The sequence below is a fragment of the Megalops cyprinoides genome, chromosome 2, assembly GCF_013368585.1.
Source record: "Megalops cyprinoides isolate fMegCyp1 chromosome 2, fMegCyp1.pri, whole genome shotgun sequence".
Taxonomy (NCBI): domain Eukaryota; kingdom Metazoa; phylum Chordata; class Actinopteri; order Elopiformes; family Megalopidae; genus Megalops; species Megalops cyprinoides.
This window is the reverse complement of record NC_050584.1, coordinates 46,625,835-46,650,877: the sequence shown is the minus strand read 5'-3', so window position 1 is coordinate 46,650,877 and position 25,043 is coordinate 46,625,835. Positions and strand designations below refer to the sequence as shown.

Here is a 25,043-nt window from a genome sequence, read left to right as displayed (position 1 = left end):
TGATGCCTACGCTGTTTGGCCTGCTGTGGTTTTAGCTCATGGCCGGGTGTGTTCCGCCTTCTCTTCCCTGTAGTGATGGAGGAGAAGATGGAGAGGAGCTCTCCAGCCCTGCGCTCTGCCCAGCTGGCCAGCCCCATGGACGTGGCCGCCTATGAGGATGACTTTGTCTCTTCTAGCAGCAACGGTGGCAGCAGGCAGTCTGTCAGCAGAGGACTTGCTGGGATCAGGTAGGAAAATACTTTGTGTTCAGTGTCTACGGCTGGCTGTGTTTTTCATTTTTTGGTGGAAATGGAAATCGATGAAGAATGGGTCTGACCGCCTTACGTGATTTTAGAGTGGATAACCCTGAAGAAACTGTCTGTCATACTGAACAGTAGCTTTCAAAGCACAGGTATCCAATGCTGTAGGTGGACCACCACGTGGAGCTGTTGTTACACTTAATTAGAAGCGTAGCACTGAGACACGTATAGGCGTATATAGCAAGAGCCACTGTAATTGGCTCCCCTAAGCAGTCTCTCTCAGTCTTTTTGTCAGTGTGGTCCTTGTTTGGATTTTTCTTATGGATGGCATGTGACTGAAGTGTGTGATTCTTCAGCATGTCGTTAATACATTTGTACAGCCTGGTGAACGGTCTGAACGACGAGCTTGCGAGTCGGAGGTCTCCCTACGACATCAGAGCCGGAGACCTGCCATCCCTCCATTCCTCAGGCTCCACGCCTGTGTCCTCTCCCCGCTCGGCTGGCTCAGTGCAGAAGAGAGGTGAGTCCCTGCACCAGGAATCCAAAATTATCCAAAATGAAGCATCACCCCACAGCTGAACTTATTTAACAGATGCGGCGATACCTCATATGTCTTATGCCTGGATTAGGCTGCATGTGCCCCAGTTTGTTTGATGATGTTTGACATAGACTCGCTCTCCCCCACAGCCAGCGAAGCTTCAGCAGACAGTCTGGACCGTACACTGGTGGACAGGCAGAGGAGCCCCCCCTCGCAGGCCTCAGAGCCCCTGTCCCGAGACTCCCAGAGAGATGGGACCCTGAAAAGCTCATCCCACAGCCTGGTGCAGGGGGCAGACGCAGACAGCCCTCTGAGAGCCCTCTCAGCACAATCCCCTCTCAGGTAGGAGACTGTAGGTGTGCCTGTGGCCTGCATTACACCACCAGAACATCTGCCTTTCCTTTTGCTGAATACTTATTGGGGGGACAGGGAAGGGTGTAAGTAAAATGGGTAAATGATAGTCATTATTCAGGTACGGGAAGGCATTTTAATTGACCGCTAATGGTGGCCATGTTTTTTTCTTTCTTCCAAAGCCGTTTGCCATGGATACAGTATATGATAGAAAACATTGTTAGCTAGAGCTAAATTCTTACTTTCTTTGTATGTCAGCAATTATTCCAGCACCTTTTGTCCATGACTCAGTAGCGTGGGTGAAGCGACCAACAGCAGTTTTTCTCGGTGGACAAATTGCCTGCTTCATAATAAATGTCCGCAGCAGTCTCCGAGAACAAGCCCCGGCCTCGTTATTTACAGAAGAGTCATTGTGAAGGCAAGGTGGAACAGCTATAAAAACATCAATAGGAGGCGTATCTGATGGTGCCAGTGAAAATGCTCTTGCGGCCGCTGATCCGGCCGTGCCTAGGGGGTCTGTGTCCAGTCTGGTGAAAGGGGAGGGGGAGGGGGGAGTGCAGCTGCCCAACACTGGCTCTTTTGTTTGGGTGGAGAGGTGGTCAGATCCTCCCCTGCTGCGCATTGGACCTGCTGCCAAAAGGGGGGGATGTTTTATAACATCAGACCCTCTCTTTTGCATTCTTCAAACCAGGTGGTACCATCCTAATACGCTTCATTGCCTGTTGTGGGTGGGATGATAGTTGCATTAAGATTATTTTGCCCAGGCTAGAAAAAAGACTTGGCATACTGAAGACAGGGAAATAGATCGGATGTGCTAATATCAGGTTGTGTTTTAAAACTAATTTATGACTACTTATTTTTTGACCAGTGGTTACAGAGAGGAAATGAACACATAACTGAATATAGATCAGATATCTTTAGCTTTTGAGCTGGGACACATGCAGCACAATGTGCTTCTTGATAAGTGTCTGGACTCTGGATCAGTTCAGCCACAGAATGGCTTCCAAACGCCCAGGGTCTCTCAGTTATGATGTAGGCCAGTGTTCTGCTTCATGTTGTTTTATCCCCATAAGTATTATGACAGCACAGCCCAGTCCAGCACATGGTGCTTATTCTCCTGCATTGTTTTTCAAGCAGAGCGAGGCATGAAAAATGTATTTGAATGAGGTGTGTTCATGGGTGGGCTGTTAGTTCAGCTTGTACGTTTTCATACGTCAGCATGGACAGAGAAAATTGTCCCATCTATGCTAATATTCTGCCTTTGCTTATTATGCCTGGCACACATTTACCATGCAAGCATTTATGGCTTTTCCTTTGATTATTATTCATTAGCTGTATAGTCTGTGTGCATATATGGTTTGTGGTTTAAACAAAACAAATTAAGTTTTAAAACAAGCAATGAGGCTTGTCAAGGTTCACCATCTTCACTGTGGTCATGACTCAGCTTACATTAAGTAAGGGTACCAGCCTGTGCACAATATGTCTCTAAATCACATTTTTTTTTCCAGCTTGGTTTCAGATGGCAGGAAGTCTCCCAGGAGCCCGGCGCTGTCTCCATCGAGGTCTCCAACAGGCTCGGGGTGTCAGAAGGCCTCTGTCCCAGCTGGGGAGCCGTCACCTGCGGAGTGCCTGAGAACTGCCTCCTCGCACCCGTCCGCCCTTCCCAGCTCCGCCTCCTCCTCCTCCTCAGCCAGGGCCAGGCCTGCCGCTGCCTCCAGTGCCTTCACCAGGCTCGGGGCTGCAGGAAGCTCGGAACCCAAACTCACGGGTACTTAAATTCCATCCTTCCTCCAAAAAAGAACTGCAAGGAAAGGAAGAGATCATTTTTATTACGGAATATTGTAAACAGGCTGGAAAAATAAGTAAATTCTTGTCATTCCAAACAGACAGGGTTACATTACGTTATTGTCGTTTAGCAGATGCTCTTATTCAGAGTGACTTACATAGGTTACAGTTTTTTTGACATTGACATGTTATCCATTCATACAGCTTGATATTTGCTGAGGCAATTGGTTAAGTACCTTGCCCAAGGGTACAATGACAGTGCCCCAGCAGGGAATCAAACCAGCAACATTTCGGTTACAAGCCCTGCTCCTTACCCGCTATGCTACACTGCCGGATTAGTTATTAATACTGATAAAATGTCATATATAAAACGCGTATATACATACTTTAAGTGTGAGAGTAAACTAAAGCCAGGAAAAAGTCACTGTACATAAACTCTCCATTCTGAGCCATTAGGTAGTAGCGGGGTAAATGGTTGAACATTTATTTGAGACAGTATTTGCACTCGCGTCTTCATTCCCCCCCGTCTCCTCCCCATCCCTCGGTGAATATGTCCCCACTCGGTACCTCTGTGTCTCCCAGGTGAGCTGCACTACGCCCCCAGCGCGCTGCAGCAGCGCATGGCTGCCGAGCTCAGCTACCTGGACGCCATGGAGGAGTCAGTGCGGCAGCTGGCTGACGTGGAGCGACTGCGCGGCGTGTCCTTAGCCCAGCAGGAGAGCGTGTCCCTCGCCCAGATACTCAAGGTGAGGGACGGAGGATGCGTGCCGTGAGCATCTCACGGATTTTGTACATAAAGGGAAATTAGTAAATGTAAGAGGATCCCATACTATCCTACCATTACTCATTTATTAAAAAAATGAAAATAGCATAAAATGACAAAACTATGTTGTGTTGCATTCCATTTCAGTACACAGTACTGCCCTCTACTGGGTTAACTGGCGAGGGCAACAAGGAGACAGAAAAATCATATAGCATTACCTTGTGTTTTGTCAGTTGTGACCCCTGTTCTCCTATATCAGGTCTAATAAAGCAATGCCTTTTGGTTAATGAGTCCACTTATTTTGTCTGAATTATAAATCTACAAATTGTATTTTTGTGGAAAAATTACAAAGTTATGTGCAGATGGTTTATTGTGTAGATTAAAATCACTTAAAGTGCCCATAAAAATGTATGTGTCATGAGGAGATTTGGAGAAGATGAACCCTAGTGCGATGAGTTTTGTGGAACGCTGCGTTGATGCTTGACGTTGACCTCTGACCCCCCCAGTCGCAGCAGCAGAGACATGAGCGTGACCTGTTCCTGCTGAAGCAGAAGGCAGAGCAGGAGGCCCTGGAGACCAAGCGGCAGCTGGAGGAGACCCGGCAGCAAGCGGCACGGGTACATTACACTCACCTGCAGTGTGGTCAGTCAGGGGGGCTCTCTGCGGAGTTCTGCTCTTACCGTGTGTTAAAGGAGCCAGTGTGCCAGCTCAGCTGTACCTCTTTGTGTGTGCGCTAACCCTCGAGTCACAGAACTGTACCTCTTTGGCTCTGTGTCACTGCAGGCCCACGCCGAGCTGCAGGGGAACATGGTGCAGTCGAAGCAGGAGGCTCTGGGAGGCCTGCAGGACGCCGCCAGCAGGATGCTCAGCCAGCAGGCCGAGGCCGTGCGCTACACCACCGACGCCGCCCGGCACATCAAAGAGGTGGGAGTCTGACGGCAGGTGGCCCAAGCATGGTGCTTTATCTGCACCTAGCTAATTACCTGCCTGAGTTACTACAATAGATTACATTATTGGCATTTAGCAGATGCTCTTATACAGAGCGACTTAAGACGGGTTATAGTTTTTTGCATGTTACCCATTTATACAGCTAGATATTTACTTAGATATAAGCCATTCTGGGTTAAGTACGTTGCCCAAGGGTACAACAGCAGCGCCCCAGCGGGGAATCGAACTGGTAACCTTTCGGTTACGAGTCCTACTCCTTACTTCTATGCTACATTGCCGCCCCAGTTATTATCCTTAACTTTTGTTTAGTTTCATTATTATCCTGCCTTTTGTTTTGTCCTCCACTGAAACAGCTCAAGCTGTAAATCTCCCTGTTGATAGAACAGCGGTCAGGCCGTTTAGATGCCACTTTCTTTTATTTAGTAACAGCGCTGACCTGCTGGGCGTTCTCTCCCTTAGATGACAGAGCTGGCACGTTCCCAGATCGCAGGGGCTTTGAGTGTGCCGGCCGCCCCCATCACCACGCTGTATGACCAGCAGCGGCAGCAGCACCAAAGCTTCATGAAGCAGCTCCACTCCTCTGCTGACACTGACAGGTAGGGGAAGTGACCAGGGCTCTGCAGACAGGGATAACTAACTAATTAACAGCCAATATGGTATTTTTCTGTTGCAGTCAGTATTTTCTGAGCTTCACTCTCTCACAGTGTTATGTGGGGAGGCACAAAAGACTAAGTATGCTTCTGATTGCATCATTATGTTTTTATGGTATCCAAAAGAGTGACAAAACACAGTACTGCCTTCCAACATGGATGCTACATTTAGTAAGACTGTAGTGCTGGCAGTGAAATGTTCAGGTGTTTTGATACTGGCCAGCAATCTAATTAGAGAAAAGTTCCTAGACGACTTTATACTGTCGAAAGAACAACCTTTACCTTATAGAAACAAATGTGTTGTTCTCCTACAGCAGGAAGATTGAGGGTTCTGTGAGGAGTGAGGAGCCCCTCTCTTCGCTCGGCAGCCCCTCTGAGTCGTCTGCTTCCCGGGGAGCCGCTGTCAGGTACTGCCCACACTGTTAACGTTAGAATGCCGAAATAACATGCAGACACTGGCTCAGTTTTACACGTCTCATAACGTTACCCTGATTGCGCCTGCCTGTCCACTCTGTCCCCCACAGCCACAGCAACAGCAGCATCCACACGAGATCATCCTTGCCTTCACTGGAGCAGAAAGATGGCGGCGCCCCAGTCAGGAAGGATAAGAGCAGCAGCTCGGTGGCGGAGGAGGCCCACACCGCAGCGGACGACTCTGCGCGCAGCGGCAGCATTCCCTCTCTGCTGGACGAGAAAGGTTAGTGGTGGCGTCACTGTGGGTCGACGGAACAGCGGGGAGCTCCCTTTCGAGTTTCACCGTGTTGACGTTTCCCCTGTGTCCGCCTGGCAGACAACACCTCGATCGCCACAGATTACTCCCTGAAGTTCGATGAGTCGATGACGGAGGATGAGATAGAGGAGCGTTCATTTCGCTCGCTGCTGCCCTCCGAGGCGCATCTGCGCTCCACGCTGAAGGGCAGCTCCCACGAAGACTCCGAGGAAGAGCGCGGCCAAGAGAAGTCCAGCGTGCCCGAGGCTGCGAAGGTACTGGAGGATTTGTCCAAAAATGGACAAGAGCGAGGAAGTGCTCAGTGGTACCAATTTGGGCATCTGTTGTGTTGTAGTTTAAATATTCATCCAAATAATCCAGAATAAATTAGTTTATGACTATATTTGTTATTTTTGTTGGAAACCCTGAAAAGAGCCCAACTCTCAGTGCTTTATCGATATTTGCTCTGGAAGCCTGTAATTAATCTGATGACACACCTGCCTTCACCAAAAAGTTCAAGATGAACATAAGCTATCAAGTAAGACTCACTCATCTTCAAGTAGATGGATAGGCATCATGGTAGCTAACGTAACACCTGGCGAGCTGTTTTGCTGGGTAGCTGGCTCTATTGCTTGATTTTATGTGGTAGGTGGAATGCAGATGTAGCTATGCAAATTAATAACTACTGCACTTTGCTGCTTGACTCTCCAGGGGTGGAGGAGCAAAACAAAAACTGTTAGGGGGGGAGTCCATACACAGACCTGAAGGGTTCAGTAGTTCAAGGGTACAGTAGAGTAGAGCTGTATGTACAGGTTTAGCTGCTCCTCCACACCTTTCTCACTTTCCAAAACGATGCTCGCCATGGCTGAAAGCAGCTGTTAAAGGAGTTAAAATATACATTTACATGTTCATTTTGATGTTGTGGAATCAGGATTTGCTCATGCCTTCCATGTGTTCTGGGAAACATACAACAGTGGATGAAGAAAGATAATTCAAACAATTTTATTGTCTCATGATGCTCCAGTGCTAATTACCGTGTTATTTTCATTGTTGTCAACAAAAAACACCTCTAGAACTCTAGAACTCTAGAAGCATGACATCAGTGATCAAATGCTGTTTTTGCACTGGCCACATTTGTGTGAACTTATCAGTCCTGAGTCATTTAAAACAGTGATCTGCAATTTTGTTGAGTTTCTAGGTATAAAGTATGGTGTTTCCTTCCCTGCTGTTTAACAGGTCAATGCACTCGTATTTACGTTCTGTTCGGCCAGCATGGTATAAACTATGACAGCTGAATGTAGCCAGCAGGAGTGCAGTGATTACATGTCTGTGTGTGCCATTAACACTCTGCCTCTTGCTCCCCGCTCTCCCCAGCAGCAGGAGGGCAGCATGTCATTCTCCGGCGGACAGCACAGCTTCTCCAGGTTCACCATGGACATGGTGCGGCAGTACATGAAGGAGGAGGAGGTGCGGGCCCAGCATCAGAGCTCCCTGCTTCGGCTGCGCGAGAAGGCCCTAAAGGAGAAGACCAAAGCGGAGCTCGCCTGGCTGGAGCATCAGAAGAGGCAATGCAACCTCGGCACGAACACACACACACAAACACAAACACAAACACACAAATACCTCTGCCCAAATTCATTACCCTAAAGAGGACATTGTCCTTTGAAGAACACAGTAAAAATATTGTTTTCTGCACTAATGTTCAAAATCCAACTCAGCAGCCCTATGCATAAACAAACTGTCAGTTGTGGGAGTGTTACAAGTAGAACACACAGCTTTATAGCGCTGATCTAATATTTTATAATGCTTGCAGTAATGATTAGTCATTGTATAACGGATCCATTGCTGCACAGGCGCCTCAGAGACAAGGGCGAGGATGACAAGATGCCACCCATCCGCAAAAAGCAAAGGGGCTTGCTGCTGAGACTTCAGCAGGAGCAGGTAACCGCAGGCTTGCACGCCTTCCCTCTGGCCCACTCCAAACCCCCATCCACTCGATAGCCTCTCGTTAGCTTTGCTCTGGAATGTGTCATCACCCATGGTGCCTGCTGCTTTATGCACGGTCTTCAGGCGGAGATCAAGCGGCTGCAGGAGGCCAACAGGGCGGCACGCAAGGAGAGGCTGCTGCTCCTCAAACAGCAGGAGGAGATCGAGAGGATGCGGCACACCACCCTCAAGCTGAAGGAGCGACTCAAGAGTGCCGGGGAAACCAACCTGGTCAGTCCAGTCAGCACATCAGCCACAGTCCCCTCATCCCTGCGGCTTCTTCGGGACTGCTGAGGACCTCAGGCTTTCGTTACCTTTACATTTACATTTAGTCATTTGGCAGACGCTTTTATCCAAAGCGACTTACAAGTGAGGCAGAGTACAACACAAGCAAACAGCCAAATAAAGAGTCAACAATATTAGAAGCACTGCATGACCAAGTTTCAATAGCTGGCCAGAGAAGGTACAAGCTAGCTAGTAGAGATACAAGTTAAATCATAGATGTGAATTTTTTTAAGGAAAACAAAGAATAAGACATAAGAAGTGCTTTAGGTGGTAGTGTTTCAGGTTTCACGTTATATAAGAGATTAAATCACTTAGTCTTGAAATAGAGGGGACTTTCTGTGTTTGCAATATTAACGTTCAGTCTATAAATAGATTATTTAGCTTGTAAATATCTATGTGCTGGAATGAGATATTTTTGTGTGCTGTTGAAAGGCACAGTTGGCATCATGCAGTATTGAAATCGTTGTCCTGGTCTGTGTTTTTGTGTGTGCGCACACTGCAGGAGCCGCCAGTCTCAGAGCCTGCAGAAGAGGCAGCTGTGCCCAGCTCCACCCTGACAGACCTGGACACGCCCAGCCCCTCCCCCATGTCGGTGTCGGGCAGCGAGACCAGCAGCATCATGGAGAAGCTGAAGAAGATGCGCTGCCACATGGATGAGAAGTAATAACACCTCTCACTTTCCACTGCGAGCGTTCTAGTCTTATGTTAACCTGTGTGCTCATAACTAAATCTTTTAAATTACATCAAGACTTGATTTCTTGACTCTCTCTTTTGTTAGTGTGATTGCTAATCCTGCTTTGGGCCTCTTTTTTTTTTTACATAACCCGGTATTGTCAGTTCTAAAATCTTTGCGGTATTTTTGGTCGCATTTTTAATTGTGTCCCTCATCCCTTGATAATTGCTATGTAATTAAAATAAGTAGCACCACACTAACAGGTAGGTTGGTGTTACAAAAATCGCATTAATGTGGAACTCTAATTTTGTGGTCACTGGAGTTATGTTAACCCACTCATGCTGTCCTGAACTCAGCCCCAGCCCTAACCCATTGCTGTAATTTAATTTCATAACTTTTGTACAGTAAAGAAAAATAGTTCATATTTGCACAGATTTTACACAAAGCAAATTTATAATTGCAGGAACACTCCAGTCATTAGATCAGTATAATTCTAATGATCAACCTGTTGGTCAATTAGTGACTGGATAAAACAGATCAAATAAATTATCTGTATTATATGGTGGTCATATATTGGACCTTTGAGATCTCTTGTACTGTTGATGAGTCATTGGTTACTGTTTTAAAGTAACTTTTAAATTTTTACTGCTGCTTAAAAATCTTAACTTTTACTGTTAGCTCTTGTATGCAGTTACTTGAATTTGCAGAGGCTGACACCAGGTAACTGAGGGCAGAATGAAAAGGATGTGCATTTCAGCTAATTAAATGCTCTCATTTGACTTTCAAAACTTAAATGTTTGACTCAGATGCCATTCCTCCTGCTTTTATAAGTCTGCTGCACTGAGTGAAGGACAGCTCTGTGTGGACTGCAAGGGATCCTGATTCATTTCCTCCCTACCCTGTCGCGTGAAGAGTTCCCTCCACTCTGTGGTGTGCTTGTGAATATGAGCATGCTCAGTCTGTCAGCCTTGGGGACGGCAAACTGAATCCTCCTGCCATTTCTGTTGGGATTCTGAGGTTGTGGTATTACCACAAATGATGTCTGCTTCTTCTCCAGTGGGTTATCCTTTGCCTCTTAATGTATTAGTGGATAGACAGGGGCCAGTTGAACACTGCCGTAAACTGTGTGTATCTTCAGCTTTGCTTTCAGACTCTTTTTTTTTTTTTTTTTGACCATGTCAATAGAGGCAGCAGTGTGAAGACTGAGTAGTATTGTTGGACATGGCTGTTACTTCAGCTCAATATATTAACTAAACTGCTCAAGTGATAGAATTGTTTTGGCATTTAGATCAAGAACTTGATTAAGCCTAAATGTCGACAGTATCAAACTGGGAATGATACTGAGTATCAGATGTAAAGGTGTAAATACACTTGAGAACATGAGCTGGTCCCTATACTCACTGTTCAAAACAGTCTTAAAGTTTAAAGCATTTTATTGGTGACAGAGTGTTTAAAACTGAAGGATTTTAGGCTCATGGTCTTTAGTTTGCGTTAACAGAACTACAGATTCTTAATTATTATGTTCTGGACACCTAAAATGTTCTTAATTCTTTAGAACAAAATAATTTTAATTTTAAAAATTTATATTGCCATGTCTACCTTTCTGTGTTACACTGTTTAGCAGGCATACATAGCTTAAACATACACAGAGGTGGCCCAGACTTTCCTGGTCTGGTTAGCTATGGCTGGAGGGATACTGAAAACCGATTAATATTTGGAAGTCCAAATGAAAAGCATACTTTACTCTTAGGGTGTTTGCTAAATAGAACATGTTGATTTGCTTGTCAACAGGACTGAACACGTGTTTGTCAAAATTATTGAGGATTTCCCATTGATATGGCCATGTGGCAGTGGAACATGTGCTTGTTTTGATGATATGCATAACATTCTTCGGAACTTAAATAAGCAGTATTAACAGTTACAGATTTTTAATAGGCATTTTTCTGTCCAGAACGTTAGAGATTCATTAAATTTTTTTTGATTTGGTTCTGCTCCTGGAGGAAAGTTTTGCTTGGTTCCCGGTTTTGCTTCCTTACCCTGAATCGTTCGTACTCCCTGCTGTTATCTAACACATGAATCTGTTTGTGTAGCTCATCCACAGTCTGCCTCCCACCCTGCTTTTCCGTCTGCCTGCTTGTATTAACTCTCATTGTGTAATCAGCTGTGTGCTTCTTACCTTTTGTTGAACCTTCCCGACCCGTCCTCTTTTTTGAATCACGCAGTATTAAATTGTTGTCCCTGAAGCATAGTTTACTTGTGGTTTTAGCCAGGGTTGCATTGTAATGAAGCCTTTGCCAGTTTTTTTTTTTCTTCATCATTTTATATGTAAACAAAATGATGATCCCTTAGTTACACATTTTATTCTTTTGTCTAGTGAATGCAATTCAAGAAAAGCTGATGTGCTAGGGTACAAATATCCCTCTTTTACTTTTATGGGATTGCTGGTTATTGGTTACACATGAATGTGTGTGTGCAACCACACACACACACACACACACACACAATATGTTTAACTTCGGAAACCCTTAGCCTCCATTCAGTTCTAAACATTTGCAACTGTTCTAATTCAGACACACACATCCTCCCATTGTCCTGCTGTTTTCTTAATGAAAAGGACTGGGTTTAATTAAATATTCCCATTAGCAACCGCAACACAGCCTCTTTGGAGTAACCGCGTTACACCTTTGAATGAATCATTATCCATTAAATGCAATAAAACACATGCTTACTCACTTTCTCTCTCTCTCCCTTTCTCTGTTATTGTCTCTCTCACTCCATCTTCACTCAACTTCTTTTTCCGCTGTTTTTTCCTTATTTTCCAACGTTCAATTGTTTTTTTTCCCCTGTTTATGTTGAAAACCCTCTCCCTTGCTTTATTTTGTAGACACTGCTCTCCTGTCCATTACTTCTTCTCTGTCTTTACGGCTCATCACTGGGCCTCTCTCAGTGTCTGTTTCCCCAACCTCCATCCCAAATTCCAGCTGTTTATCTACAACCAGTTGGTCAGGTACAGTGCTCGCGCCTTTCTCACTGCTTCCCGTCCCCACCCTCTGTCCCATGGAGCATGCTCTTGTTCAGCCACCGCCACCAGGGGGCGGGTGGGAAGACTGATGGGGGGGGTCTTGCTGGGGTGTTGCCAGGATTTGGGATTAAAGGTTCGAAAAAAAACTACAAAGCGCTGCCTTGTTTAAATGAGCAGACATTTTGGTAAAAATGTGAGCATGCAAACAAAGTCCACGGAACATGTTTTTCCACCATGACTTTGACCCCAGAAGTTCCATTTGTGGCACTTCCTGTCTGAATGGGACCGATGTGTGGGCAGTGCCAGGAATCAAAAAGTAAGCTTTACAATCCAATGAAATCTGAGCAAATCATGGCTCTGTTTTTGATGTAGAAACCTTTAATTGAGTGGGTGATTACCATGCTATGCTTGTAAAGGCCAAATGCTCATTTTGATATGGCAGGACGGTTTGAATGAGAGACTCTCCTTACAGATGGCGAGAGCTCCCATGTCTCTGTGGGGTATATCTTTGATGGTCTCCCATTATTATGGATCTGTGGAAGACCAAAGCACTGGGACCATGAAGCCTGTTTAGTGAATGAATCATATTGCATTTCCTGTCATCTTCTCCATCAGTTTTTTGTTTTTAATTATTTTTGAGAGAGAGACACCGATTAGTATCCAAAATGAATGTTTTCACTGTCATAGATTTTATCTGGTAGATGCATTTACTTTCAAAATCTTGTGCTTCATGATCTTCATAACACACCTGACCAAAATCTGCAGAGATTTGTATAGAAAGGTAAACTGCACTATTATGAGTATAATCTTGAGCCTCTGTAATTGAGGAATTGTTTACCAGTGCTGAAAGGCCTCATGTCAAATCCTATATCAGGCTCATGAGCTTGGGCAGTGTTGGCTGGTTCCACTTAAGTGTTGCACTTCATGAGATGTGAAGGCTGAGTATGTACAGTGAGAGGGTGTGAGTGTCACCTGGCATCCTTTTTCATTAAGAGGCTGAAAATATGTGAGGTACTTTTAAATTACACAGACAAACACGATTCTGTCATTGATGTACTATGTTGTGTTATACTTTCAGTTTTCATTGCATGGCAGTGAGAATTACCCAGAAATAGGAGAGTTGCCACAGAGCTTCACCGTAAGCAAATGGCTCTTAAAAAGGTCCCACCTGGAAGGGGCTCTGACCAGCAGAACAGCACAGTACTGTAACACAGATTAGGACTAGTTCAGATTGGGCAGAATGGTGTCTAGTATAAATCTCTGGAGAAAGAATAAAACCTAATTTTTGTTTTTTTTTTTCCCCCTTGACTTAGGAAATGCAAAATGTGTACTTCAGATCTTCGTACTGGTCTATGCGTGTGCTTAGTTAAGTAGAGTCCATTTAAAGTTTACACCCACAGAGGCATGCAAGTCTGTTGTGCACTGTGTATTAATCCTGGGTGGACTTGCTTGTGACTGAACTTCCAAGGGGGGGTCTTGTCTTTGTTTAAACCCCTGTGCTAAACCAGATGCATGAATCGTTCTGGTAATCAAGAGATACAAGCCAGTTATAGTGCCTGGGTCTCCTTCATTGTGATCAAACTCCTCCTTTACTCACCTGTCTGGGAAGAGTTGGGACAGCTTGTACACAATGGGGTCAAAGAGAACCTGTGTCTATGAGGTAAGCATGGTTTTGATGGTCTTTGTGTGGTCTGTTGAAGAGGTGTCAGGTTGGCAGCAAAGGGGTGGGTTGGGTTGGTTGGCTGGTTGGCTAGCTTGCGTGGTTTTGTGGTCATTTCACTGCTCCTCACACCGGCTGTCCCCTTCTGTGTGTCTCTCTCTCTTCTCTCTCTCTCTCTCTCCCTTTCTCCCCCACCTCTCACTGTGACTGCCACACCACCCTCCCCTCCCTCCCAGGTTCCTGACTAAGAGGGAGCAGCAGCTCATGCAGCGGCGGCGCCATGCGGAGGAGCTTCTGGAGTGGAAGCAGCGGCTGGATGCGGAGGAGGCGGAGGTGCGGCGCATGGAGAAGCAGGCCCTGGCCGCATGGGACGGGGAGCGCCATCGCGACAAGCCCCACCGGAGCGAGAGCTCCAACGCCAACGCCAACGCCACCCCCAGCGCCAGTATCCCTGAAGACAGAATGGAGAGAGGTGATTGGCAAAGGGGCTGACTCTGCAAAGAGACACCCTGACACTCTGCCAGGCACGAGATGGATAAAGTAAAAAAAGGAGGCTTTTATTGAACCATTTTGCACTCACGGACCATTCTGCAGTTTGTGATTACTGGTGTTATGCAAAGACTTATGTATTTATATATTTTCAGTATTTTCCTTGCCATACATCGTTAATACAGGTCCACAGGTTTTCTGCTATACTTGTGGACGTACTTGCACTTAACCCAGCAGTTTTGTCTGTCGCCACAGAGCTGAGAAGCAAGAGTGATTACTCCCCAGTGGCCACAGTCTCCAGTCAGCACAGTGAGTCCTCTGTGCCTGAAGAGCTGGGCAGCCCCTCCACAGACCACCCTATTTCTGAGCTGCCCTCACCTCACAAGGACACCAGCCAGCAGGAAGACACAATCTACACCCAGGAGTTTGATTCCTCCTCAGAAATCAAGCAGGTAAGAGGTCTCTGGAGCACTGTTGGGTTACGCGATCTCAACGAACCCAAACTGCCTTTGTGGCTTTCTCTGAGACATTACTGCAAAAATGTTACGTAACATTCAATGTCTGACCTGCTGCAAGTCCTGACATTGGCATCTGCTTTCTGTATATTCCATTTACAATGACATTATTTATTCCACTTGAAACATTTGAAAACATATAAATTGTGTGAAGCCTAGACAGGGTATCTGAATCACAAATTTATCATGCTAGTAGCTATGGAATATTCATCCAAACCTTTCCAGATTTACTGTAGGTCTTCTCTAATAAAATAGAACAAATCTAAACCTGAAGATTATGTGAAAAGAATTTCTAATACACCTTGGAACAAAGTGACCCATGATGTATAATGTAGTATACACTGGGCTGACAGCATGTGTAGTTATGCTGTGCTCCTGGAATCCTTCCTCTAGAGAGAAAACAGTTTGTCAGCTGTTTCTCCCAGTCTCTGCACAGTGCAGTGAATATAGGCCTTTGTGAGGGACTCAGTCTGGGCTTCTATATAATGACTAGCATTTTGTTTCTGAAGATGAATCCACTGTCAGTTTTTACCACACAGTCAGGCTTTAACTGCACAATGAATCTTCAGCTGCATTCTTGTTGAGTAAAATGTTCTGTGACATGGATGGAAGAAATGCCACTGTAACACATCAGTATAATTTGTATGTTTTCATACAGTATTTATTGCTGTATCAACAATTGAAAAAAATGTAAGAAGTATCTTTGTGGTCTCTGACTTACATTCATGTCATAATCATAAAACAGAAAATATGCCATAATGAAATCTTCTGGTGTGAGGAGAAGAGAAGGTGCATCCTAAATAAAACAACTTTGTTTCATTGAAGCAGCATTTTTGCAAAATACAAACGTGAAATTGCTTTTATGTAATGACAGAAAATCATCTAGTTGCCCATGACAGGGCATAGTATTCAAACTGAAAGGAAACTAAAAATGCCACCTTCATAATCTCCTCACTCAATCCACAGAAGAATGCCCCCGGATCACTTACAGCAGGTTAATTCAGTGCCATTGCATACAACTATGTTGCAACATTTTGGAATGTGGCTCAGTTGTGCAACCAAATCAACTGAGTGTGTACCCCAGCATCAGTTGTGAGGCCTGGAGTGGAGTGAACAGGTTGTGCTTTTTGATGTGCTGGTTTCTCTGCAACATTTGTGATGCTCAGTGATGGTAGGATGGTTGGGTTGTTGTGGTGGTGAACATGAGAATGTGTCCTAAACTCCCCTGGGGGCCTATCCTGTTCTTGTGTTTGACAGTCTCCTTCACCTAAAGCCAGCCTCAGCACTTCCAGGCACCCGGAGAGCAGCAGGGGCGGAGGCAGCAGCGGCGGCAGCAAGCTGCAGCTCCGGTCGTCCGCCAGGTTGACTGAACCCTGGTCCAGTGAGGCCCGCTCAGTTTCACAGTCCGGTGAGTGAAGCTGTTCTTGCGGCCAGTTCCTCTCCCCGTTGTGTGATTTGCACAAAAGAGTGGTTTTTGAAAGGGCGATTAGAAAACTGGGAGAAGATCTTGCGAGTATAGCTTGGTGTAGTAAAACAGTCTGTGTTTCTCCAGTGTTCAGCCTGCTTAGTCATGTTATAGGATGCCTCTGTTTACCTGGGTCAGGTTTAACTGCTATGCAGTTTTACTGAAGTGCTGTTCCTGAGACATTTTCGTTCCTGTCCTGCAATACTGTGAAAAAATGGTACATTTTCTAGCAGAACTCTTTGTGGATAGTCTTATCCAATGTATTACTTTTTTTCTGTATTTTTCCCCTTATGAAAATGTTGTAATTAATAAATATATTCCACTCAAGGAGATGGTGGCACCAGCTACTGTGCTCATTATCCCTTGATTCTTTGCCTTACATTTGCTCAGTAGATGTTTCTTTGGGGACACTTAGTAATTGTGTTTGATTAGGATATGAATTTTATACCCTTCTAATGTCTTTACCTTTGTCTGCTGTAGAACCCACATCTGATCAGAGCGACATCGAGAGCCGAATCCACGCCCTCAAAGAGGAGCTTCGCAAACGCAAGTCCATCGTCTACCAGCTGAAGAAGGAGCAGAAGAAGAGGCAAAAGGAGCGTCTCAAAGCCCAGGAAGCCAGCTTACTGAAGCAGCTGGAGGTCAGTGCCCACCGCCTCTCCTTTTCTAACAATACACAATGGAGGGGCAGATGCTCTTCCAAGTGAACTGCTGCTCTCTCACTTCGTAACACAGCCAAACAGCCAGAACATTTGGAACTGCTAGTCTATGTCCTACCAACAAAACAAGGTTGAGTCCCATGTCTGTGTTCAGTGAGTTATATCCATTTTATCCTGACTAGAAACACTCATTAAACAGGGTGCTTATAAATTAAAAAAGCTTTTGTTTATAAGGGGAAATCACTGTGGATCCTATAAAAAGCTACTCACCTTAAAAAGTTAATTTGTTTTGTATTTGCATGTTTCACTAAATTCTTACCTCTCCTTCTTTCTAGTCCTATAATGACTTCATTCAGAAGACCAAGGCTGAGCTGAGTAAAGAACCAGACACCACACCCACAACTAAACCCCAGATTAAAACACCAACTTCAGCCACAGAAAAGCCCAAGATCAAACCACCACCTCTACAGAGGTATACCAATACAATAATTTCTTTGTACTTCGTTAGTATATCAAGTGTCTCGTGCAGTTTTTATCGTTTTGGTGTTCTCTTGAAATGGAGTGAAATTAAAGCTGTATTTTTTCTGTAGGCCGGAAACTAGCAAAAACTGGAGGATAGCCACTGAAACGGACAAAGGCGAGAAAGGCGTCCAGCCAGATTCACCTATTGAACATGGTGTGTATACACTGTTAATAGTGATCCTTTTTGTTAAATTGTATCTATATTTTGCATTTATTCTAAATAAGTCAATGTGCAGGAAGGATAGATCACATGTTGAAAGCTAAATTATTCACCACAAATATCAGTGATAGCTTTTGTGTCGGTATTTCAAGTACTTAAATATCCTCATCATCTGCCTTTTTACATAGTTTCAGGTGATGTCATACAGTCTGGATACAGTCAGGTCTCCTCGTTGCGTGAAGAGGGGTCCTCTGATGAGGATCCCCCCACAGTCACACCAACCCCTGTCCAAGGAAGTCCAGAGCACAACAGTGGTTTGAAGAGTCTGATGTCACCGGAGCTTCTGCCTGGGTACCTCTCCAAGAACGTGGAACCTCAGGATGGGCCTGCCAGGCCACAGGCAGGGGACTCTGGAGACGAGAGTGTCATCTCTAGCCAAAGATCAGAGGTCGTGGAGGAGCTGGAGCTTCTGAAGTCTGAAGAATCTGATAATGACAGTTCGCACCTCCGATCAGATCATCCACTTAAACTGGACCTGGAGCTGCGACCTCTGTCCCAGCAGCACTCTCTTAAAGAGAGTCTCTCCAGTGAAAAGAGTGAATCAGGGTTTCTGAGGGACAAGGGTCTTAGCAGGAGTGGTGAAAAGGGGCTTAAAGACTCTGTCGATGGTGCAGAAGAAATTAGACCTGGTGAACCACTCACAAATGAATTAAAATCTGCTACCAAGGAGCCCAAGGAACATCAGTCATCTGAGATAAGCTCTTCCAAAAGGGATGTTTCCTATACTCCTGATTTTGACATTCCTTCACCAGACAAGGAGGCACTGGTGAACCTCAAAGAGGATTCTGTTCCTTTAGGTGACAGCTACCATGACGACTTTGAATCCTCGGTGGAGTTGTCACATCGGGAGAGTTACAGCAGTTCAAAACCGGCCTCCCCTGCAGCGCTGCAGACAGAGGCGCGACCCAACACCAGGTCACCAGTCTACAGCAGTGAGGAGGAAATCAGCGAAGTACTAAGCGAAAAATACAGCTCTGCCAGTGGCAGCTTCCACTCTGAGAAGCTTTTGGATCTCAAGACTCATTCTAAGATTTCCATAGACAGAGAAGAGCATGATAAGGACAAGGAAGATGCTGTCTGTCCTGGAAAGTCACCTGTAACGTCTCGTCCCCAGTCTCCGCCGTCTCCGACACTGGATGTGATGCCTGACTTTAGCATTGGAGACAGGGTCCTGGTGAGCAACGTGCAACCGGGGACACTCCGATTCAAAGGAAAGACTAACTTTGCCAATGGGTTCTGGGCTGGAGTGGAGCTGGACAAGTCTGAAGGTAGCAATAATGGCACATACGATGGGGTGATGTACTTTGAATGTGAGGAAGGGCATGGCATCTTTGCCCCACCAGACAAGATCTCCCGGTTGCCAGAGAATTTTGAAATCTACGTTGACACCACAGAAGATGAGGACTCCTTCTACGATGATCAGTCTGATGGTAACTCCAAGAAGAAGCTTTCATTAGAGAAGCAGTTGAAGCTGGGCAATCTTCAGGATCAAAAAGAGGAAAAATCTGTGAGAGGTAATCACTCTGGAGAGAAAGGACCCTCTGATGTGAGTGAAACCCTAGGTGAACACTCTTCAAATGAAGCTCCACCAGAAAAAGATCACTTTTTAAAATCAACTGTCAATGTTGAATTTAATGACAGTGAATCCAAATCAAGTGAGAAACTGAATGGTGACAAATACCTAACTCCTAATGGACGGAGCAGGAACATTATCTTGGACTTTGAAGATGCAACAACCGTCGACTATGGTCTTCTTATAACAGAGGTGGGCAGAGTGACTACAAGAGAACAGACAGTGGAGAAGGCCTCCACCCCACTGCTGGACCTCTTAGCCAGGGAGAAGAACAGCCTGGCAGCCCAGCAGAAGTCCTCACTCTCAGATGTCTCCTCCACCGAGCGAGCTGTTGAGAAGTCTCCTGATAAGAAGATGAGTGAGAAGGAAAACGTTGGTGCTTTTGCCGAAAGACTCCTAAACAACTTTGTGCAAGATGCGGTCACGCAATTCCAACAAATCAAAAAAGCCCGGGATGAGAAGATACTGGCTTCCAATCGGACAAAAGAAAACGACACCCATGAAGAGGAGAACTCTCCTGAATCCTTGTCCCTCCACCCCACACAGAGGGACAATCTGCCCATCTTCACAGAAGATGATCAAGAAGAGGTCTCTTCTCCAGAGCTTTGCACCCGCCCGGTAAGTCGAAACGACACTTTAAAAAGAGGCTTATCTGTCAGACAGAGCTTTACTATGACCAGCCTAGTAAATAAAAAAAACACTAGTCTAAAGGGAAACGCAGCACACTGAACCCATCACCAGATTATTAGTAGTGAAGATCGCTGTTATGGCTTTGATGTGATCTGAAAGAAATTTTTCAGTCTTTAACCTACAAATCAATGACCCATCAAGTCAATGATTAAATCAGAGAACTGATAGCATGTCTATGCAAGTACAGGATCATCAATGATACCGGTGAGTTTCCAGCGGTGTTGACAAACATCCAAGCCTTGATTTTAGCTTAAAAAGCTCCCTTTTTATCACAAAAGTCCGAAGTTCAAACGCCCCAGATTCTGTCTGTTCTAGATGCTAAAGTTGAAAGATGGGCAGAATACGGTTGTATCTGTTTTTCTGTCACTATTTCTCCCTTCTTTGTTAGAGGTACGTCCTCTCCATATGATCCGAATGATTTGATCTTTTCTCAAGATGGACATATGTGGATGGAATACTTTATGTCAATGTTTTATGTCAATAAATTGACTCATTGTTTAACGGTACATGTGCTTTTTTCCAGAAAAGGATAGTTTTGCCAGGTTGTGAGAAACTTCATTAGTGATCACCAACTTGTGCTGAACCTTGGTGTCTGTTCCCCTTTCCCTACCCCAGGAGAGCCCTGTGCTGGGGGCGAGTGGTCAGGAGGAGCTGGCCAAGCGTCTGGCAGAGCTGGAGCTAAGCCGGGAGCTGATGGACGCACTGGGGGACGAACCGGACTGGTTTGACGAGGACTTTGGCCTCAGCTCACGAAAGGAGCAACAGAAACAGAGGAGCCAGCAGCATAAGGAGGGGGTGTCGCGTCCTGTTTGTGTTGTGGGCGAGGACCAAGTGAAGACACCAGCGAGGCCTGAGCCCCCTCAGCAGGCCAAAGTCACAGAAGAGCCAGTCATGGTAGTGCCACACACCGCCCCTGAAGTGGAAAAGCTGGTACATGCCGCTACCCAGGAGATCTGGAAGTGCTGCAACCTTAGCCAGGGCCTACAGACCCTTTCTGGAGTCCCCAGACCTCTCGCTTCTGATGACTTCTTGGGCAGCGATACCCAGGGTCAAGACCAGGAAAGCATTAGCAATCGCAGTTACCGAAAGGTGAGGCCTGTGTTCTTCTTGATAGTAAAAGTATTCAGCAAAATTGTCAAATGTGACTTTATTTGTACACATTATTTGGAGATTATTTTCTCCTTAAAATGCCTGTTCCTCTGATGTGTACAGGCTGTGTTTGATCTGACATGGGAGATCATCCAGGAGATCTTTTCCGAGGATCCTAACATCCATCAGCCCCAGTGGATGAAGCCCCGACGCATGAATCCTTCCTGTTTCCGCAGAGTCAAATCCCCTGCAGACATGTCAAAGATTCAGGTTTGTATATGACTCACCCATGGTGCTGTGTTCCTGTCATATATGTGCTTGGTTACTGTGTTTGTGTTGAGCCCTTATTAGATAAATTCTCTGTGTCTGCTCTCTCTCTTTGCAGGCATTCATCACCACAGAGGTGTTAAAACTGTATGGCCTGAAGAAAGATCAGAATCAAAAAACAGACTGGCAGAAGATGTTGAAATTCGGGAGAAAGAAGCGAGACAGAGTGGATCATATTCTGGTAATGAAAGTTTAATTGATATTGAGCAGTGGATAATCTGGAAAAGAGTCATTTTAAAAATGAGACGCAGTTGCAGTAATTTGAGTTTAGAGTCTGGTACCTTACCTGCACTATCTGAAAACAGTTTCATTGGGTAGTCTAGTGGTATCCAAAAGGGAGAAAGTAATTATGAGGAAATACTGATACCTCTTTTTGCCTCAGGTTCAGGAGCTGCACGAGGAAGAGTCTCAGTGGGTGAACTACGACGAAGACGAGCTCTTTGTGAAGATGCAGTTGGCTGACGGAATTTTCGATGCCTTGGTGAAGGATACCGCCGACGTCTTGCTCCAGATTCAGGAAAGGAGAGCGAAAAGAGCCCTTCCTTAAACAAATGCAGTGAAAAATAACCCATCAGCGTGTCCCATGCACTTCCACACCCGACGTGCCAATAATCTCCAAATGCCTTGAGCAAAATCACTCTGTCAAACTCTTTTTAGTGTTTCTGTCGCTCCAAAGGGTTAGTATATGTTTGTCTTAACTTAAGAGCCTCACCAAGGATCCTGCAATCCAGCCTTTCATTAGTTTGCCTTTCTCAACTCCAGGAGCCCATGCTTGCATTCCTTCATGTGTCTACAGTTATGTCGTAATGGAATGAGCATTGGACTTGCTTAAATTGCATCCATGCTGCTAAATGGACCTCCTGATTGTTTTGGAAAACGCTTCGTTGTGTTTTCTTCAAATGTCTGTGCGAGTGGAGACGCTAGACAACTGTAGACTCTGGGACTGGAATGACCCAAATGAATTGATTGTCACTCGTTAATTGACTTCACAAAAGTGAAATGGGAGTATCCATTTGATTCGGCTTCTTTTGGAGAAAAAAAAACTGAGCAAAGTTTAAGATAATTCCAATTGGATACAAAAGCATGTAAAGGATTATTTTCCTGTTCTCATCAAACTAATGTAGTAATCAAGCACAAGTGAAGCAATGTGAAAAACGAACACTATGTAAAGGGATTTTTATAATGCCCAGTTACTGGGAAAATGTGGAGCTGCAAGAGAAAATGTACACATTGTACTTTTTACTGTAAAGCATTTTGGAATATTTTAAGTAAAGATTTGACCTTTTTTCTGTAGATCAGTTTGTATGTTAAAGACAAAGCACGTCAGCTGTCATGTATTAGAACAAGTTCTTCAAATACATAGAACTGTTATGCTGGATTCCAACCCTTAGTTTTGCCTTTTATATGATTCAGTTTAAGTGCCTCATTGGTTATAGGCTAATATGAATTGTCTGATCTACAGACGACTGCTCCTATTCCTGGCCCAAAGTAATTATCATTACTCTACTGTTCAGTTGGGCTTAAAATACATGTATGTACAATATTGTGTTTTTACTGGAGGGCAGTGTTCTTAATTCCCATATGGAAAAAGCTTTATTTTCAGTCTCAGCCTTGTTTAGCATTTAGTCCAGGCCAAACAGCAGTTTGCCAGTAAAGTGTCACAGCAAGGCTGGCTGCCAACGGATTCCCTAACTGCCTTGTGAAGTTTGCCATGGTCCTCCTTTACATTGCTGTCTCATAATACAGAACTTCAGAAGGGTGATCTAAAGTTGAATGCAAATTTCTTTTGTGGTCAGCGCACACTGTATTGAAATGTACTGTCAACTTATCACGTACGCAATGGCTTTCACAGCTAACATGGGAGTGAGTCATAGATTGATCAGTGTATCCTCCCAGACAACAGTTACTCAAGGGCTTGTCCTGGTTTCTTTCACAGCCACTTCTGTTAATGACATGAGCAGCTTAGAAGCCCTAGTTTTATCTGTAGTCAAAAAATACTGTGATTAAATAATAATCTGTTCTAACTGCTTCATATGTTTGTTAGAGAAACTGAACAGTGAATGACTCATTCATTAGGTTTCGGTCAATAAGACAAGTGTCCTTAACTAAGAGGGAAGAAACTTTGCATCATGTAACACCATCCTCGTGATTCAGATGGCTTTCACTCTGGCAGTATTAAAAAGAGGATTTGGTTGACAAGGCTATTTGTCAAGTGTGTGGAACTCAGCATAAACGGTATTTTATGAATACTACATTTAAGACCAATGTAAGGGTTTATCTTTTTGGCCTATTCCGTATTCTCTATTGACTCTGGTCAGGAGTGCTGCCAGGGCTATCACTGTGGGTTTTCAAACGGTTACTAACAACACTTTATTGTGACTTTTCTAGAAACTGCTGTGGTCTGTGAAGTGAATGGGGGGTAGAGGTTTGTCAAATCCTGCTCTGCTTAACTATGCATTATTTGTGGGTCTGAAACGTTCACTTTCTTTGACCTCTACATTAATGGATGGATGGGATAAAGGCAACCTACCACCAAATATTTTACAGTAGCTCTTGTTGCTCCTTGTGTAAGAACTAACAACTTTAATGCAGACAGCTGTGAAGTCTTCTGCTCGTGTCATTGGACACAGACTGGTGTGTTCTAAGACTGCATTATTGCAGAGAAATGAATAACAGCCACATGGAACTGTGGCTGCATGCTAAACCTGAGGGGAAAAGGGTGAGGGTAGTCTTTGTTTTTTTTTAATAGATTGTATAGTTAGGAACAAATGGTTCGATAATCAGTTTCTTCTCTTTGTAATATGTAATTTGGAGTAATGATTTGCAATTCAGAGGAATATGACTATTTATAATGATGACAATAATGTACTGTGAGCATCAAGGGTGCACTTGAAGACTTGTAAATTGATATATGGGTGTAAATATGAGAGCATTGTCTCCTGTTTGATCTGACTCACTAATGACCCTGTAAGATTTGTCAAATAACCTGGTTCTCTTTGTGTATGCGAATATGTATATAGTATACATATATATATTTGTTAACTAAATTGAACTTTGAAATTGTAAATAAAGGTTTCATTTCTAAATCTAAAGATTTTTTTGTATTTTTCCTTACGATCCATAAGACAATGTTTTGACGTGAGTGTGTGTGGGATTTTCAATGTCAGTCCAAGCAAGCATGGCGTCCTCACCATGTCTGGGAATCAAGTGTTGCAATTTTTAAAAACTGAGACGAAAACCAAATCTTTTTTAACCCCACCTATGTGTTGTATTTAATTGTATTGGTAATGCTACCATTGGCTGTTGCTAAGGTCTCTAAATTGCACATACTGGGTTGAAATTTTAGACTGCCAAACAAAGCTGGTGGAGGCAACCTTTTTCCCCCATGTATCTCACTGTCATGCTCTATACCTCAGTTTAAACTGCAATAATCACAAGGATTCACATCTCCACAAGGTAACTGTAAAATGTTATGGAGAGGGCCTGCTTTACTTGAGTCTACAAGATCATATTGAGTTGAACTTTATTGGAAGATGAATTGAAACCTTTCTATAATCTCAGACATCAGTTCTTAAGTCTTAACTAAGAATTTAATTCTAGTCCTGTGCAAACAGTATCCTACTTGAGGTTTCATCCTAAACCCCGACTGGATAGAAGTTTAGATTCACAGATTATTATTGACATTGCCAGGAGATGGTGCTGTTGCTACATGTCAATGCTTATTTATTTGGCAGAGGCTCTTGAGCGACATGACAATATATATTAAATAATACAATGTATAATAATACAATAAATGTGCTAAATCCAAACAGTGCTCATATATAAGTATGTAACAGCTATTGAGCATTCATACAATGTCCAAAAAAGATCCAACACATCAATATC

The 25,043-nt window shown here is 44.4% G+C and overlaps 1 protein-coding gene across 4 annotated transcripts in view; it reads left to right on the top strand.

Moving 5' to 3' along the window:
• Positions 1 to 24,120, top strand: part of cep350 (centrosomal protein 350) — a 42,848-nt gene extending 18,728 nt beyond the window's left edge. For 2 of the 4 annotated variants that reach the window (XM_036522851.1, XM_036522850.1), the window contains exons 14-40: positions 74 to 227; positions 620 to 759; positions 927 to 1,119; positions 2,637 to 2,896; positions 3,496 to 3,659; positions 4,183 to 4,293; positions 4,460 to 4,600; positions 5,084 to 5,220; positions 5,589 to 5,681; positions 5,799 to 5,971; positions 6,065 to 6,258; positions 7,358 to 7,548; positions 7,837 to 7,924; positions 8,054 to 8,200; positions 8,757 to 8,914; positions 11,812 to 11,934; positions 13,846 to 14,081; positions 14,354 to 14,550; positions 15,871 to 16,021; positions 16,559 to 16,719; positions 17,073 to 17,209; positions 17,328 to 17,413; positions 17,608 to 19,670; positions 20,358 to 20,831; positions 20,955 to 21,101; positions 21,217 to 21,339; positions 21,541 to 24,120. In XM_036522851.1, the coding sequence (XP_036378744.1) occupies positions 74 to 227; positions 620 to 759; positions 927 to 1,119; positions 2,637 to 2,896; positions 3,496 to 3,659; positions 4,183 to 4,293; positions 4,460 to 4,600; positions 5,084 to 5,220; positions 5,589 to 5,681; positions 5,799 to 5,971; positions 6,065 to 6,258; positions 7,358 to 7,548; positions 7,837 to 7,924; positions 8,054 to 8,200; positions 8,757 to 8,914; positions 11,812 to 11,934; positions 13,846 to 14,081; positions 14,354 to 14,550; positions 15,871 to 16,021; positions 16,559 to 16,719; positions 17,073 to 17,209; positions 17,328 to 17,413; positions 17,608 to 19,670; positions 20,358 to 20,831; positions 20,955 to 21,101; positions 21,217 to 21,339; positions 21,541 to 21,705 (6,407 nt within the window). In that variant the 3' untranslated portion in view covers positions 21,706 to 24,120. The remainder of the gene's footprint in view (positions 1 to 73; positions 228 to 619; positions 760 to 926; positions 1,120 to 2,636; positions 2,897 to 3,495; positions 3,660 to 4,182; positions 4,294 to 4,459; positions 4,601 to 5,083; positions 5,221 to 5,588; positions 5,682 to 5,798; positions 5,972 to 6,064; positions 6,259 to 7,357; positions 7,549 to 7,836; positions 7,925 to 8,053; positions 8,201 to 8,756; positions 8,915 to 11,811; positions 11,935 to 13,845; positions 14,082 to 14,353; positions 14,551 to 15,870; positions 16,022 to 16,558; positions 16,720 to 17,072; positions 17,210 to 17,327; positions 17,414 to 17,607; positions 19,671 to 20,357; positions 20,832 to 20,954; positions 21,102 to 21,216; positions 21,340 to 21,540) is intronic. The other 2 variants (XM_036522852.1, XM_036522853.1) reach the window with 2 other exon arrangements.
• The last annotated feature ends 923 nt before the right edge of the window (positions 24,121 to 25,043 follow it).